This window comes from Athene noctua, chromosome 17 (genome assembly GCF_965140245.1).
Source record: "Athene noctua chromosome 17, bAthNoc1.hap1.1, whole genome shotgun sequence".
Classification (NCBI taxonomy): domain Eukaryota; kingdom Metazoa; phylum Chordata; class Aves; order Strigiformes; family Strigidae; genus Athene; species Athene noctua.
This window is the reverse complement of record NC_134053.1, coordinates 10,568,482-10,585,176: the sequence shown is the minus strand read 5'-3', so window position 1 is coordinate 10,585,176 and position 16,695 is coordinate 10,568,482. Positions and strand designations below refer to the sequence as shown.

The 16,695-nt window shown below is 42.0% G+C and overlaps 1 protein-coding gene across 6 annotated transcripts in view; it reads right to left on the bottom strand.

Annotated features, from left to right (window-relative positions):
• Positions 1-5,453: 5,453 nt before the first annotated feature.
• The window catches only part of CLTCL1 (clathrin heavy chain like 1), a 37,731-nt gene continuing 26,489 nt past the window's right edge, over positions 5,454-16,695 (bottom strand). For 2 of the 6 annotated variants that reach the window (XM_074920903.1, XM_074920902.1), the window contains 11 exons: positions 16,441-16,598; positions 16,181-16,345; positions 15,731-15,838; positions 15,241-15,408; positions 15,002-15,151; positions 14,029-14,160; positions 13,580-13,690; positions 12,841-13,011; positions 11,841-12,062; positions 8,814-8,889; positions 5,455-7,806 (listed from right to left, as the gene is read on the bottom strand). In XM_074920903.1, the coding sequence (XP_074777004.1) occupies positions 7,691-7,806; positions 8,814-8,889; positions 11,841-12,062; positions 12,841-13,011; positions 13,580-13,690; positions 14,029-14,160; positions 15,002-15,151; positions 15,241-15,408; positions 15,731-15,838; positions 16,181-16,345; positions 16,441-16,598 (1,577 nt within the window). In that variant the 3' untranslated portion in view covers positions 5,455-7,690. Of the gene's footprint in view, positions 7,807-8,014; positions 8,019-8,809; positions 8,890-11,120; positions 11,142-11,840; positions 12,063-12,840; positions 13,012-13,579; positions 13,691-14,028; positions 14,161-15,001; positions 15,152-15,240; positions 15,409-15,730; positions 15,839-16,180; positions 16,346-16,440; positions 16,599-16,695 lie in introns of all 6 variants that reach the window. The other 4 variants (XM_074920904.1, XM_074920901.1, XM_074920907.1 and 1 more) reach the window with 4 other exon arrangements.

Sequence of the window (16,695 nt, the reverse complement as noted above, 5' to 3'; positions counted from 1 at the left end):
GGGACCGGGCGAACCCGGCCTTCCCCCGCTGAACAGCGGCAAGCACCCAGCGCCGCGGGCAGCACAGCCCGGGCACACTTAAACCAGGACTAGCTCCAAAAAGCACCCTAAAAACCCCTCGGTCAGTAAGACTGCACTTGGAGGAAGGCTGAGCTGTCTCTGCGGGTCGGAGTGTGCTTTAACAGGTGGGTTTGCTCCCCTCGGGCCTTGTGCTGGCACCAGTCATGGTTTGGTCAGGGCAGAGAGGAGAGCGGGAGGGTTCCAGGGTGGGAACCACATGTGAACGCTCAACAGTGCCGGTGGAAGAGGAACGAAAACGTCCTCAAAAAGACTGCCTGTGAGAGCACTGACACTTTGGCCTTGTTTCAGATTACAGTTAGGTTGTTAGGGGGGAGGATTTATTAATCACACCACTGCTTAGTTTTTGTTATCTGCAGCCATAAGACAGCTCTTCACTAACTCCTGTCTGAAAGCTGTTTACAGAAATGCTGGGGAGCGAAACCAACACTGTTTCCCTCTCTGGGGTTTCAGAAAGAGCAGGGAACACTGGAGCTGGACTCGGGCACTGTGTTCTCCCTTAACACCTGGAGCAGCTGCCCTAGGCCAAAGAGGGAACATTCTGTGTAAGAAAGCTCTCCTGGTCAGGCGTAGAGCACATTCCTGTTGAGACTTGCTATCTGTGTGCTTCGTGACATGATTTTTTATTAACAAGACTCAGCACTCAGGCAGCTGGATTCTGGCTGTCAGCCTCATCTGAAAGCGAACTCCACAGCTACAGGGCAGCGATACGGCTGTGGCTTGGTGGCTAAACCAACTGCAGAAAGACCCTCAGGGAAACTGAAGCACCTTTATTCTGCCAGGATTAAAAGCAAACAAACATGTACTTGCATTGCAGAACTCATCCCCAGATGATGCAAGAACTATACATGGTTTCAGAACAGAGTTAAGACAGTCAGAGAGGCAAGTCCAGTGAGGCGGCCCCATGTCAAATTTAAGGCCAGTACAGGGAAGTAAGGGGGAAAAAATAACACATGATGTGTACAGGAGAGGAACAACCATTCACAGTCCCAGTTCCAATCCCAGATGCAGACCAGCTACTCCAGGTTAATAGTACTGGAATGGCAAAAATAAGATAAATCCTTTCAAAGATGGCAAACAAATGGAAATGCATTTCACTGTCTTCCCATCAAATTACCATAACATTCACATAGGCTTGTAGACACATATAGCCACTGCTGTGAGGCCATGATTACCTTCACAACAAACACTGTCTCTTACAGATTCCTGAATCAAGTCAGAAAGGCCTTGTGCAGAGTCTCATCCTGTGCAAGACAATACTACACCACATGCTTACTTCTCATCCGCCTCAATGGGATTCACAACAGTGCTTACTTTGCTGAATAGGGAAAGGATTATTCATATTTAATCACATGCAGATTGTAAGCCATCTCAACTTGACCTCCAAGAAGCTGCTAACAACACTTGTCAGCAGAAAGTCTGAAGGAGAAGAGCATCTAAGGAAGATAAACAACCCCTGAAATACCAGAGGCTGCAAAAAGTGCATTTTAAATCCCATAAGTGACTTACACGTAAGTAAAGACTTGACCGTACTTGCGTGGTCAAGAGCATCTCCTAGGAAATGGGTGGTCAAAGCACAAAAGAGCAGCTACTGTTACAGACAAGATATCAAGTCCTCTATCTCACTGCTCTCACTTCAGGAATTTTCATGGAAACAACCCCTTGAATCTGAACCCGTTTCCCGTGCTGGTGGCTGGTTCTTGTTTCTGCTGCCATGGAAAGATACGAGAAGTGTGAGACGCAGTCAGGTGCTATTGCAGCCTGTACACCCCATGACATCTCTCCCGGCCCTAACAATCAGAATTAAAGAGAACTACTGAAGATAAAAGCAACTTCCATGACTTTTTTTAAACACAAGCACCAACTGCAGACCGATCTTTCTGGATCCCAGAGAGCACATAAACAGTGACCACACTTGGTCAGTTCCAACTTATCTCCCCCTTGCCCCTCCCCCAAATATGTTTTTTTTTTTTTGATTGGCACAGCTTGATGCACCCAGCAGCACACTATAGTTTCAGAGACCATAAGTGGTCAATATAGGGCAGATAACCTCCTATTATATGCCCTTGAATCATAGAATCTCTTCATTTTACTGAACAGCTACATTATCTGAATTGTTACAACTCACCATTACAAACCTTTCCATGCATTATTAATTCACATTAATTGGGGTCTTAGGGTAAAATAAGAAAACTCATTTCCTCTCTGGTTCCCTGACAAGAACAAATTACTCCTCTATAGTTATTAATCCTTTATACGTATTCCTGTGAATAATGGGCTTCAAGAAGTGATCATATTGAAGATTTGAGTCAACATTTCCCCAGCTTTCAAGTGTGTGCAGCAGGAGCTACTGCGACTATAAAATGATGCTATTCCAAAACAACGTGCATGATTTGCACTTGAGCACACATGCAAAAAGATCTCCTGTTGATACACGAGATAATTCACTGAGATTACCAGGACTGAGCCTCTGAAGAGCCCAACAGAAGGCCCTGTTACGTTAACATTGGTGTGGGCCTGACTCCTCTCAGAAGATGTGAAATCCACATACTGCCTACAGCATTCAAAGGTTATCATTCTGCTACCAGACCATGGCCAATGCTTCCCTCACAGCATGATATAATTAGTGAAACAAACTACTCCAGCTGACAAAACGTGTTAGAAGTTTACCATAGATGAGACCATCTCCCTGCCCTCTAACTGAAAACAAAAATGTATCTTCTAAAAGGAAAGCAATTAAAAGATTTACTAACCACCCCTTCCCACTCAAATCCACTCCTAGCTTCCCAGCTGGATAACCAGCACTTTAGGAATTCGTGCTTGGCATAATTTTGGAGAGCTCATTGTTGTGGAAAAAAACCTTACCTGATGACTCTGTAATTCCTTCCTTTCATAACCACTAGGGGGAAAAGGAGAAATACAGATTTTTAGATGGATATTTTAAAGTTTTGATTAAAACCACAACAGACAGAAAAAAAACATTCTCCTTGAGTCATTCAACCATGCAGGAGAATGCATGACAAACTCAGAATTTTAAAATCTGACACATAAAAGCAAGACAAGACTTACGCTTCACTGACTGTATTTCAAATTCATACCCTCTCAATGCACAAAAGCTGGCAACTTTATAGTCTGTTTTAGCTTGGAAGAAAACAGATGGATTTTGCCACCTTCCTGAAAGATCTCAAAGGCTCCAGACTGAAACACATAGCTATGCTAACAATTTTACATCATTTTATTAGCAATACATGAGTCAGGATTTGTCATTACCTTTGGAAAGATGCCCATAACACATAGTATTGAAAAACAAGAAAGCTGTACTAGCAACAAACTCTTTGAAGGCTGAATGCTTGCTGAAGTAAGAGATGTAGCAGAATAAAAAAACTCCAGATCCATTAAGCTGGACTAGGGTACCTGCAGGTTACTATTGCAAGTGTTAATTTATTTGGTAAACCACAAACTAATTACACACCAGTGTCACAAAACACTCTGGTGTCATTAAGCATTTTCCACCCTTACGTTCCATGACATTTTATCACAAATTCAATATGCCCCAGCATTACTTTGTGGGAACAAATGAGATTGAAGCAGTCTTGGAGTACTCTGCAAAGCAAAAGAAGAAATAGTCAGCATGGAACCAAGTGACAAGCCAAACCATTTACAGCAGAATAGGAAGGACCCAGAACGACTGAAAGAAGTTCTACAGATGAGAAATACACCCTGTCACAAGGTAGCACACACACTTTCTAAACTGCTTGTTAGAGGAACTTGGTACATGCAGTGCTACTTGTTCCAAGATTTGCAAGATTTCTAGCCTCAATTTTTTTCAGTACAAATTGGATCCACTGTCGTGCTGGCTTAATCACACTAAGAGTTTCTCAGTGGCCAAGGTCTAGCCTGCCGATTAAAATGTCACACATCGAAGCATGGACATTAACTACACAGCAGTTGAACTGTCAGCTTCACCCAAATATGCTGTATGTGCCCAAGTACAAGAGTGCTCATCTGAGTGCACGTCAGACAGGATTTGTCAGTTTTAGAGTCCAAAAAACAGAAGAAATCTTTTATGCTTCTGAGTAACCGTTGCTGGTTTTGCTAGGGAAAAAAAAAATGTTCCTTGTTTTACGCAGTCATGCTCTAAGTGCCAGCTTTCAGCACTGCAGTTGCTAAAAAAAGAAGCTATTAAATCAAAATTAAGTTTTGGACCTTACAGTTACTACTGTCTTTCCTGTATTGTTCCCATAATTTGTACAAACTTAAAAACTGTAGGCACATGAAGCCTATTCAATTTTTAAGGAACAAAATTAGTTAGGAGTTTTTCTGCTACGCTTCCATTTGATTATAGAGCCCTAAAAAGGTGGGAAGGGAAATGGAAGTCTTGTAAAATACCACAACATTATGTAGCCAATAAGAAACAGAACTTACCCCAGTGATGCATTCCTCCCAAGTTTAATTCCTCCTGAGTTTATGGGGCTGGCTCATCTGGCCCAGCAGAGCAGACAGCAGCAGCCTCCACCAGAACTCTGCTTCTAGCAACAGCTCTTGTTAAGACATTCTTCCTCCTCTTTCACTTAGGTGTTTGTACCAAAAGAAACCAATAACCTTTAAAGATGTAAGGGAGCAACAGACAGTGTAAGGAGCCCAAGTGCTAGCACAGAGAGCTGAATGCAGGTCAGAATTTTATGCCAAGAGGAGCACATTCCTTGCATCAGTTGTGGCGAGATCAGTTTCCACCCAGCTCACAAAACACAGCAGTGCTTCTGAATTGCTTGTCATCTCTGATGCCAGATCTGTAGTTGCCCAAAGTTTGTCAGATTGGGGAAAATTCCCCTAAGGTCTCACAAATAGAAAGAGCTATTACAGAAGGAAACCCATACTCAGTTTCTCACTAGAAAAGCATGAGTCAGTAAAAGCCTGTATGTAGGTTCAAGCAACTTACTATTTGACAGTACTGTAAGCCCAGATGCTGCGCTCTGCAGCATGTTCTGCATGAACAGTTCATTCTACATGATAGCACTAGCCCCATCTCACCCATGTGGTGGGAACTGCTGAGCAGCTTAGTTTTAAAGAAAGTTTTCTGCAAAATAATCTTATCTAAGTTTTCAAAAATCTGGATGGACACTACATGCTCATAAACTGTATTAACTCCTCTACTTAACCCACCAGAAGAAGGGTTATTTCCTGCCAAGAATGACTTAACTGTTAAAGAAACAGTGAAGTATTCTGGCATGGAAGAGCTTTTCCACATTTTAGGTACATCTGCATTGTAATGGCAGGGAATATATTTTTTTGATGCATTTTAGAATAATAAATTTTTTTATTTTTGCAAAGCCATTATACTTAGCAAGAGTTTAAGATACCAGGAGAGCAACTAAAGCAGGACTAATCATCAGAGCTGGCAGCTTTACTTTCCTTGAGAACGCAGCCATTCCTGTAATTAGATTTCTAGACTGAAGCTATAAAGGATTCCCAGGCTAGCTCAATTCTCTACAGGTCATGAGCTGTTCTAGTATTTAATCTAGCAGTTTGCTTGTATTCCACCCTTAGCCTGTATTTGTTGCTATAGTCACAGTAAATTTTTAAGTTGAGAGGAAGGAAGCTGCTGCAGTCATACTAATCCTAGAGCTGGTCTTGAGTTCCAGCTGACTTACCAAACTCATCTTGACCCACAAGGAACTGGTTACAAAATAAGTGCCATTTGTCTGGAAAATAGTGTGCTACCTGGCTAATGCCTGCTAGGAGTAAGTCTGGACATAGTGCAGATTTGCTTTAACTCATTAGCTGCTCAGTATTTCAAGCTGAGCCGATGAGTGCTGATCAGTACAAACCTGAGATTAGTATGTTACATCAACGCTTGGAGCACTCCAGCCTGTATCAGGAAGGTGGACACTGCATGTCTTTGCCATTGCTATCCCAGTACAGTGACCAGTTGTGCCAAAGCACAGCCTGTTGTTACTGATTCAAGCTCTGGCAGTCTCCACTGGTTGGCATTTGAAGGTGTTTTGCCCTGTTCAAGTAGAATTCAGATGAAGAAGTGTAGCTCACCACTACTGCTACATATTCATGTATTTTAGTGAAAAAGGCACTAACTGCAGCATCTCCCTCAGCACAAGGCCGAAGCTTTTCCAGTCCTGTGAATGAAGTCATGTCACCATGTGACTGCCTCCTGCAGCATGACCTCTGCACACCACAAAGTGTGCTGATGGGTCCAGCGAAGAGTCCACAACTCCCTTTAAGTTAATTGCTCAGCCATCCACATTAGGTGATTTGGCACAAGTTTCCCTTTTCCTGCCTGGCATCCTTGTCAGATTAAGAAACCTGATGCTGTTAGTGGCAGTGTATTACTACTAACCAGTCCCCACCCCCAAGATATTAAGACTAGAACCACACAGTGGATACTGCAGTTTTACATTTATAGTTGGACTTTTATAATATTCAAGATTAGCACAAGATTCATAACCATAAATTATACATTGTTATCTAAGTACATAAAACGTTAATGATACATGTATTTTAAGTGGCACAAAGTAGTAATACATCCCTGTTGGCATTCTCAAAGAAAGAGGTGGGTGATGGACACGCTGTTGATACTACTGCAGCATAGCAGAACCGAGTCTCTGCACCCTGTCAATTCAGGTGGTGCTGACTCTGCCCACCAGACAGGGTCAGAACATGGTGTGGCAGGAAGCCAATGCCAGAATCAGTTCAAGGTGCAAATAAAGTCAGGATTATGGCCCTCCCTACTGCCTCCATGATTCAGCAGTATGTCCCCCTCCCCAGCCCTGACACTGTGCTCTTGTGTCTCTAGTACTTTGGCAGCCCATGCACACTCCTATGTTCACTTGCCACACATAGCTGAGGTTTCCTTTAGTACCATTTAACGTCAATAAGTAACATGCTCTCTTCTTGTTAAACAAAAAGGATCTGGGAAGTGTTTGCTCTCTGGCATGAGAAGATTTATTTTTTCTTCAAGTCTCAGATCTACTCCAGAAAATAGAGAACAGACTCCAACAGCATTGAACCCCAACAGCATTATTGTCCAGAAAAGGAAAAAACTTTCCCCATACTCCTCTAAACATTCAGAGCACAAATATTAGAAAGCCCATTTTCTTTTGCACATAAGACTGCAAATAAAATGGGGTAGTCAGATGTACATAAGCTTTCAACAATTCGTTATTAACGAGATGCCACTGAATTGTTAACAACCCTGCTACTTCAGTAGCTTCAACTAAAGCTTAACAACTTGGTGCCAGGCAATTTCCCAGCTGCCTTCAATGGGCTTTGCAAAATAAAGAAAAATATGCTCTCTTCCCCCTGGCCTCAAGCAGTTATTGCTATATGAGTTAGTGAAATAGTGCCTTAACTTCAGACAAGAGTCTCACAATGTCATTAACAAAAGCTGCCTTTCAGAGGTTGAAATGTAACCGGACAATAATCAATAAATAACAGTAACAGGCATCCCATTGAAGTCTCCTCACTGAGCCGGGCAGCAAGTGTGTTCAGCCAACAGAAGGTCATCTGTGCCTTTAGGACCATTGTACACTTCTTGGAGAAGTTAAAAAGGGACGGGAAGGAAGAGAACAGAGACAGTGAAGGTCTGTCAGAGAGCTAGTTACATATTGAAACCATAGACAGGCGGCTGGGTGAATCCTGGTGCTGTGTATCCATATGGGAAGTTTGCCTGGGGAGGTACTGCACTGGGACCTGCTGTTAACATCAACTGCTGGCCTAGAAAAGCATGAGAAAAAAAAAAGTTAGTTTAAGAACTAAGCTTCCCTAACGCTAGCTGTACTATTGGACAGGATTGTGAGGCTTTAGCTAAAAATCAGCCACTGTGCAAGCATACACTAGTTAGTCACACCATTACTCAACATGCACCACAGAGTGGGCACCTAGGCCATCTGCTCTTGCTACCAGAAAACTACAGAAGCAAGGCAGGACTTGGAGGGGAGAGGAGCATCAGTGATCTTGAGGGCATGATAAACGTGGCTTGATTTGAAGAGACCATACTGAAAGCCAAACCGATACTGTTTAACCCATGCACAGTCAGAACTGAAAAGTACAGCAATTCAAGCAAACAGTTAGCTCTGTTAGGTCTCAGTCTGGAGAGTGCTGCAAAAGGCCTGAACATACCTTAACAGATTTTTCTTCATCACTAAGAACACACATGCCTCATGCATATGTTAAATTCAGGTTAACATTTACATCAGACAGTGACCCAGTCACATCCTTCCCTTACCAACCACTTCTAGGTGCTTGTTAGCAGAATGCCTCTTCAGAAGGGCTTCTAAAATAGCAGCACACTTGAGGACAGCCATGGTTTTTTTTGGCTGCATGTGTCTTAAAAGGGGTGAGCTAGAAAGCCAGTCTGCCTTTCTACTTGGAAGAGCAGAAAGCAGACACATTCCTCTTAGGCAGGAATAACAGGAGGAATTTGCATGCTCTGTAAGTTATTCCTGGGGTTGGGCACACCTTGGTATCCCCTGTCCTGTTACCATACTGAAAGACTATCTCTAAGCTAGAGTTCTGAGCCATGTAAGAGGAACAACACTTCAGCTGAAGAGTAGAAGTACTGTAAGAGTGAGATGTCACTTGAACAACTTATGCAGTTCATCTAGCAGAGACAACCATTTTACTGTCTAGTTTACTTTGACTGGAGGTAGTCATTTTAGTTACCTCCACAAAGAGACCAGAGTGACAACAGGTAATCAATTAAAACCAAGTCTTTCACCTACCAAATACTATTGGAGTGGGTTCAGTTACTTGTTCCTCTTCTTTTCTTAGGCTTTCAGAAGCATCAAGTTTATCCACCTACATTGAAGTGAACAGGAGACGTATGAAGGCCTTGTCTAGGAATTGCACCATTGTGTGAGGCTTTTCATGCCTGGTATCTTAGCTATCAAGTGTTCCTTTTATTAGTCCAAACTGGAGACTAGAAAAGTCTGCATGTTCCCAGCAAGCTATGTTGTAAACCTGCCCTCCCAATTGCTTTAGGTTTATTGCAATAAACAGTAACTGTTGAATGCAGCTGAGATCATCATTACCTTTAAGTGAAGCACTTTTTGGGGTCCTAATCTAGTCACTGTTAACTCTGTGACTCATAAAACGAGACCATCAGATTGCAGTTCCAAGCATCATCTCAAATGGGCCTAATCTACACTTATCTATTAACCTGCAATGCCTCTCCCGTTCATTAAGAGTACCCAGATATTTGCAAATATCCTAGACCCATGAAGTTTGATCTTATAAATATGACTACAGCCTAACCTGGGCTTCAGAGTACTGGTTTAACTGTACTGGTATTCACAGACTCCTAGAGGAAACTCTAGAACCATCATGGAAAGTGGTCTAGCAGTATCAGCTTTATAAAGATCCTAGTGTTGTGTCAAATAAAGCTCTGTTCATGCTAAACACATTTGTGAGAGTGCTACAGTAATGCAGGAGCCCTGAACACAACTTTGAATTGGGAATGGGGGGAGTAATCTGAGAAGGCAACAGTACTTTCCTTCTCTCAGCTTAAACCAGTTGTATCTTCCATCAGAGAACCATTGAGACTGAAGACTGTAGGGCATAAAGATCTCACAACTTCACATCCAGATACAGGCAGTACTAACATCCCGGGCAAACCTACATCTAGCCCAGTGCTGTATTTCAGCTGCTCCTCATCCTCCTTTCCCACTGCAAGATCATATCTGGTCTAAGAATTCCTGCAAGAAGAGTGTCCGTTATACTTTAGAGATGTTTAACAGTTTCCTGGACTTTTTGAAGTTTTCAACTCCAATTAGTAGGTCTTTAACTGGTTCATTTATAGCTGTCAGCCTAACAGCTCTTCAGGATAACACTAAATATTGGTGTTACAAGTGCTATCCATATTACTATGCATCAAAGCACTTGAGAGCTACCAGTTTCAAACTAGCTGTATTACTTTACTTCTGACCTGGGATTCCCACTCTCTCTCGGATCAGACTTTCCTCTCTAATGCCCCTAAAGCATTAAAGAACTTCAAGCAGCAGTGCAGTTACTCCCTCTGTTGGAGAAACGGCAAGCATGCCGAGAGCGAGGCATCCTCTACAACGGACAAGAGCAGCTCTCCAGGAAGCCCAAACATCTGTCTGCTTTGCTGCCTAGAAGCAAAGTTGTTCAAAAGATTTCCAAATGCGTGTCATCCTCTGTGTGCCTGGGCCCTCTGGGACATAAGGTATTTTATGCTTTAACACCTTTTTTATGCATAAAAGAAAGATAAATTTTGGAAGACCCCGCTGATAAACTAGTCTATTCTTCTGTATTTTTGAAGTTAGTTAGGTGACAATTTCAGACATACCACATTTATAAAGCCCATTCTCTAATTCCATGTTTTGCAGTTAATTCAGACTAAATTAGTTCCACTGTAAACCACTTTCACCATGCAGATTTTCCTTCTGACAAGTTATCCCGTATTTAGTACATGTGGTTACTTGTAAATCCAACCAGCAGTTTAAAAAAACATTATTTTAGACTTAAACCTCACATAGAACAGTTCAGGTAAACTTGTGCAGCAACTTCCACTTAGTGGAATATGAGGAGGAGGCAGCATTTAAGATCTGTGCAAGTGCTTTCATCATACTAACAGGCAAGAAGTTAAGAGAAGCTTTATGCTACTGTTCAAACTCACCATGCCTGAAAGATCGCACACTTTGGTCATTTAGAGCATAACAAGCAATTTGAAGTTCAAACACATCTTGTTACATAGCATCTGCTTTTGTTTACTTATGAACAACCACCTCCCTGCCACAAGGTATCTGCAATATAGTGAATGGGAGCCCAAACACTCAAGTCCTTCTCAATCACTTGTTTCTCTTTCCCATGAAGAGGAGCAAAGTCTGGTTGGATTTTCAAGTTGCTTGTGAATAGTTATCCTTTTAGCATTAGAAAGTGAACAGGAAATGAGTTAGAGCTAAATTACACTGCTCTTCTGGCAGAAGCTACAGCTAGATTCCTGTAAAAGAAACCTAGGATATTGAGGGACACAAATGAACACAAAGAGTTTGAAATCAGAGTGTCACCTTATAGAACAGCCCATCAACCTGCAAGAAAATTCAGAGGGGAATACTTAACATTACTTGATTAGAAGCAACCTGAAGCAGTCACTTTTAGATTACTCATTTTAATGAAGTTCTTTACTGTGATGTCCTACGCAACCCTAGAGCCTTCTGAAGGATTTTAGCTTAGTATCTTAGAGCTGTTTGAGACAAGCATTTCAGGACCACACGTGATCAGAATCTCTCTTCTCTCAGTTGAGAACTTGCTATTGGTATCAGTATTGTACAGCCAGACTATGCATCTGAAACTCTGTTTTCCATTAAAACAAAAATCACCTTCAGCAGTCTACTCCTATGGCTAATACAGGAATTTTGTGTACTATTAGTTACTCAAAAGCTGTATTCTCTGCAACAAGAAAACAGAGAGCACTTTTGTAGTTACATGAAATAAAGAGTCCTCACCAAGTTTTCAGCTTCATCAACTATGGAGCTACTCTGAAAAGCACAGTTGCTTATGTCCACCGTTAAAAGCAAAAGTTTAACTAGACCTCTTTCAAGTTCCAAGGCATCTAATTTGTAAGTTTTGCTAGCTAGCCTGAAGTGATTAAACTCACAGAACTTCACAGAAGACTCAGTCTGTGAGAAACAACAATATTTCAAATACATGCAAAGAGCGCTGGTTTGCATAATGCTAATTATCCAGCAGACTAGAAGTCTTAAGTTTTTAGCCTACGCCGTACTCACTTTGGTAAGGTACTCTCTCATCACTTGGATGAAATAAGGCATTGCAAAGTCCATGATGTTATGCCTCCATGCCAACTCAAGGACTACATCTGGGTGCAGCAAGTCGTAACACGTGAAAAGGCATGCTGCAAAGCACTCCTGCTTGCCTTCTTCCAGGAACCACTGAAGCAGCTTCTCAGCTAGCTCTGCATCTTTGGACTCTGCAGCATACTGCATAGCATCCTACAAAAAAGAACAACAGTTAAGCTTGACCCTTTTCTGTCAGCATCTTCCTCTACATCTTATGTGCATGTTATTGCTAGCTTGATAAGCCAGGTATTTGACATACCATAAAGTTAGTCTTTAACAACACCAGGCATGTTCCATAGGAGCCAAGCTACAATACATGTGCTCAGTTAACTCCTCTTATTTTGAGGTAATCCAGATACTTGTATTAACAGTATCCAACAGGCTTTCCTTAAGTACTTGAAGTGGCCTCATGAGATTTTGCTTAGTTTTGTAGCAAAGACGACAACCGATCTTTCTGGAATCCCACCTACCTCACACTAGATATTAAGGATTACGCAGAGCAGAAGAGATTATTGCATCAACTGCCTGCTATGTGGCAAGACAGAACACTATTTGCCAGCTCTCCTACAGAGTAGGCAGAACCGGCCTATGTGAACCCACTACAGGCTTGAAGACTATACCACTGTAATCATATTTTATCTGTACCCTGTCAGGGGCGTGAGTCTTCAGTTCTACGGAGGATGTTCCATACTGATACAGAAAACTGTACAGATGCCATTTTATTGATGTAGGTAGATCTCCAAGTACAGGATAACATTATGAAATTAGATTAAGATATGCATTTGAAACTGCAAGCACTTCTGCCCTAAGAATTTTTCCTTAAACTTCAAGGGAAGGACTAAGACTAACCAGAACTCCAGATTTGTAACAACAAAACACATTCAGTACCCAGGAGACTTACACTTCACAGCGAAAGGCTGCAGTAACTCACCTTATACAGACGGTCTTTCTTGCACAGCTCCACACTCTGTTTCCAGCGGTTGTTACCCTTATACAAGTATGCTGCAATACGCCTAAATTCAATTAGTTCATGCTTTTCCAGACGCTGAGCCAATGTTATGTTATCAAAGTTGTCATAGGCATCAATGGAAGCTCTCAAACCCTGTTTGAGAGAGAACAGTTACACATTCTTCCAAGATGATCAGGAGAATTACAGTAGAGAAGCACCTAAGCATGGTGCACAAGTGTTTAGATTCTGCCAGCTGGATGTTGATACTATGGCTACAGCTTGTTTACCCTGCTTATTTCATGCATCTCTCCAAAAGATGAGTTTTAACAAAGCAAGATGCTAACCTGGTCATACTGACTTCACTTGAACAGAACAGCTAGTTACCTTTGGAGGACAAAGCATGTCTTAGACCTAGCAACTACTGGGGCCAGAAACAAATCTGTTTACAGAAGTGTTGTCCCGTAGAGTACACACCTGATACTGAACTTTGTGAAGCCTGTTCTGAGAAAAACTGTGGCATCTGCTTTGTTTGCAAACCGCAGAGTCTCAAGACTCCTGCCCAAAGGGCCTGATGCCAGCCCCACTACCACTGCATTGCCTAAGTTACCTCTACTCAAGTGAATTACTCTGTGTCAGCTGGGGAATAACTAAACTACAGCTGCTTTTTGTTGTCAAAAGAGGAGCATCCCTCAGGCCTAGCAACCTATTTTGTGGGGCTCACCTGGTAATCTTCCTCCTCTGTTAAAAGGTTGTTTAGAGCTTCATTAACTCCTTTGTTGTTGTGGTTCTGGACTGAACGCAGATAAGGCTTTACTAGGAGTAGCTGATTAACCTGGAATTAAGAAGTTTCCAATACAAGATTAAGTATCCCAATTCTGACACTTCATATTCCTGAAACAGCTTCCCACTTGTTATATCAAGATCTTATGCATACTGTCAGGACCCTTCAGACAAAGCATCTTGTATTACCAGAAGTAACTAAAACAGGCTCCTAGGCCAGTTATGCTAACTCTTCCAGTGTTTCCTGTATCAAGCCAGGATTGGACTGCTTCCCAGTCCTGTATACAGGAGGCAAAACTACCTGACAGATGTCAAACCCTTTTTCCAGCCATAGACTGGAGTGTCTTGATCAAAAGGCTTTCTTGTTCATCTACCATGTCCCACACTTACCTTTGAGAAAAAATTGACTGTCCTGGTGTGATCCAGTCGTGGAGATAATACAAGCAGGAGATCATTGATCAGCAGAGGTTTGTAGTCTAAGTAGAACTGTAAGGCTTTGTAGTACAGCTCCACATTGGCCACCTGCATGGTTAGACACTAGTTAGCACTTCAAACACAAGTAAGCCTAAGGTGCTTAGTTCAGACCGCTTAACTCAGCACAAAGTTTATCTGACTCTTAAACAAAAACTTAAGTTTCCTTCTAGAGGCCACAAGTGTTACACTTACATGCAGAATTCTTGTTCAGTCTTATGACTGCTTCTTGTGTCATCTGCTTCTAGATGGTGGAGTCTCACAGGCTACCAGGGGTAGCACAAACCAGTTCTAACCCATCCACAGTTAAGAGATCCTGGCGCAGATAGCCCACCACAGTTAATGTGACCATCTGTCAAACTCCCAAAGCCAGTAAAGGCTGTAGCCTTAACCAGTCTTTAAGTTGTTGCCTTGAAACCCGTAAGACCAGTAAGAATGTGTTCAGTATCAAATCTTGTGTGAACTATTATTCATCAGTTCACTGTTCTCTGCTGTATTCATGAGACTACCTGCTGCAATTCTCACACTGAAACAGCTAGAAACATTTGCAGAGATCCTTCAAGAACAGTTACAGCCTCAGACAAGACAGCAGTCAGCTCAAAGGCATTAAGGAGGTTACACCTCTTGCTTGTGACCTATGATCCTGAGCAGCCTCTGAAAACATTCTCTGCTACTTCTGCCACTCATTGAGAATGTGCTGCACAGCAGAAAACAGAGTATAAGATTAGACTAATTCCTGTGCTAAACTGATCGGAAGTTGTTTTAAGTACAGCAGCAAAACTGAGCAGTAGCTTAAGTAAACTCATTCTCTGAACAGCAATTCTGCTGTGCATTTTTGCCTCTGTTCTGAAAGAAGTTTTCAGCACTTCCGTTTAGTTAACTAGTTACTTACCTTGGCAATTATGTCTTTAAACTGCCCTTCTTTCCAGGCATCGGTAGGATGATTCATCATAGTTATTATTGCATTGTCATACTCCTCGTACTTGTCATAGAGGAATACAAGTTCTGCCCAGAGATGAGCCTGTTCTGCAGCTCTGAGCACCTGATAGATTTTAAAAAAAAAAAAAAAATCAGTTTTATTCACTGACAGCTTCCCACCTCCACTTGCAGTGTAGCTACCTCACTGCATACCTTTGGAATATTAACTCTAGACCAGAAGAGCTCCAGATGTTCCCTCATTTTCTGAGGCTTGAATTTGGAGTATAAGATGGCAAGTTCAGTAAACATTCCCATGTGAGCACGCTCTAGACCCAGAGCAGCTTCCAAAAGGGCAATCAGTTCTTCAAAGTAGCCGCGATCCTAGGTGTTAGAAAAATAAGGATAAAATGCACATTTATTTAAATTCAGCATGCTTTGTTTCTCCCTCCAAATGAGAGCACTTAGATTTGTAAGACATGATTTCAGTACGACAGCAGAATTGTAAGAGAAGGGACAGTAAAAACCATCACCCTTCCATTTACTACAGAAAAAAAAAATGCATGCGTCTATTAGGAAAGGGAGATGGAGGAAGAATGAATTTAAAGACCAGCCCCACAAGGTATCAGGTTTTATCTGTGACCCCTTTACTAGCAGATATATGTATGCTGTCTAAAGTATTCTAGAATATTAGCAGTGATCTAACCTGATAGTAACTGATCAGCTCTTCAAGTTCATCAGCATGGATGACTATGTGTAAGCCACAGATCTGTGCCAAGCGGAATTCTTTTCCATCCACACAGGCAAAGCATACCTGTAATGAGAGTTAGCAAATAGTCAGTTAACAGAATACTGAGTGCTTAATACTAAAGGGAAAGTTAATTAGCAAAGCTTTACCAAATTTGAGACTTAATGTACAGTTCCCAATAGGTATTTCCATAATGCTTGTTCTAGAATTAAAATCTCTGCCGTTCATTTTACGCTTTTTTGAAATTAAGGTTTATTACCCTGAGCAAGAGGACAGCTTATAAAGCTACAGACATGCTCTGTAGCCAGAAACAGTTAGCAAGCTACAATCACAGCTAAAGCAACACACTCAGAAGCAACACTAGAGAGCACATTCTGCAAGCCATTAAAAAACACGAGTTTAAGTTACCTCCTTCCAAGTCCTTGTGCTGTTGGCTTTGCGGCCACTGTCCACTGCTGCCTGATACTCTCCAAGGTGCACCAAGGTAGATGCCAGGCGAGCAAAATTAGATACGTTGTTATAGAGTAGTTTTGCAGCTTCGTACATCCCCTCTTCGTAACAGCGATCACCAACCTGGAATAGGAGCCCAAGGTAAACACGGGTAACAGCAAGAATCAGGAGTTAGATAAGCAGAAAGTCATACATGGGAACTGTGGATCAAGACATACCTGTTGTATGTGGGCATTATTAGGGCCACTAATAAACTCTTCCAGTTCTGACAGACGATTAGTTTTTGCCAAAGCAAAAATAAGTTCTGTCTCTACATAAGACTCTCTAGCCTTCTTCCTGGCCATCTGCAAGAACTTGACTAGGTCCTCCCAGTTATCTTAAAGAGAGAAGAGATATTTCAGACCCTCTGTTTAGTCATTCTGTATTGCTCACCTTGCCTGCCTTAGGGACAGTTTTCATGAGTAGTCTCAAGG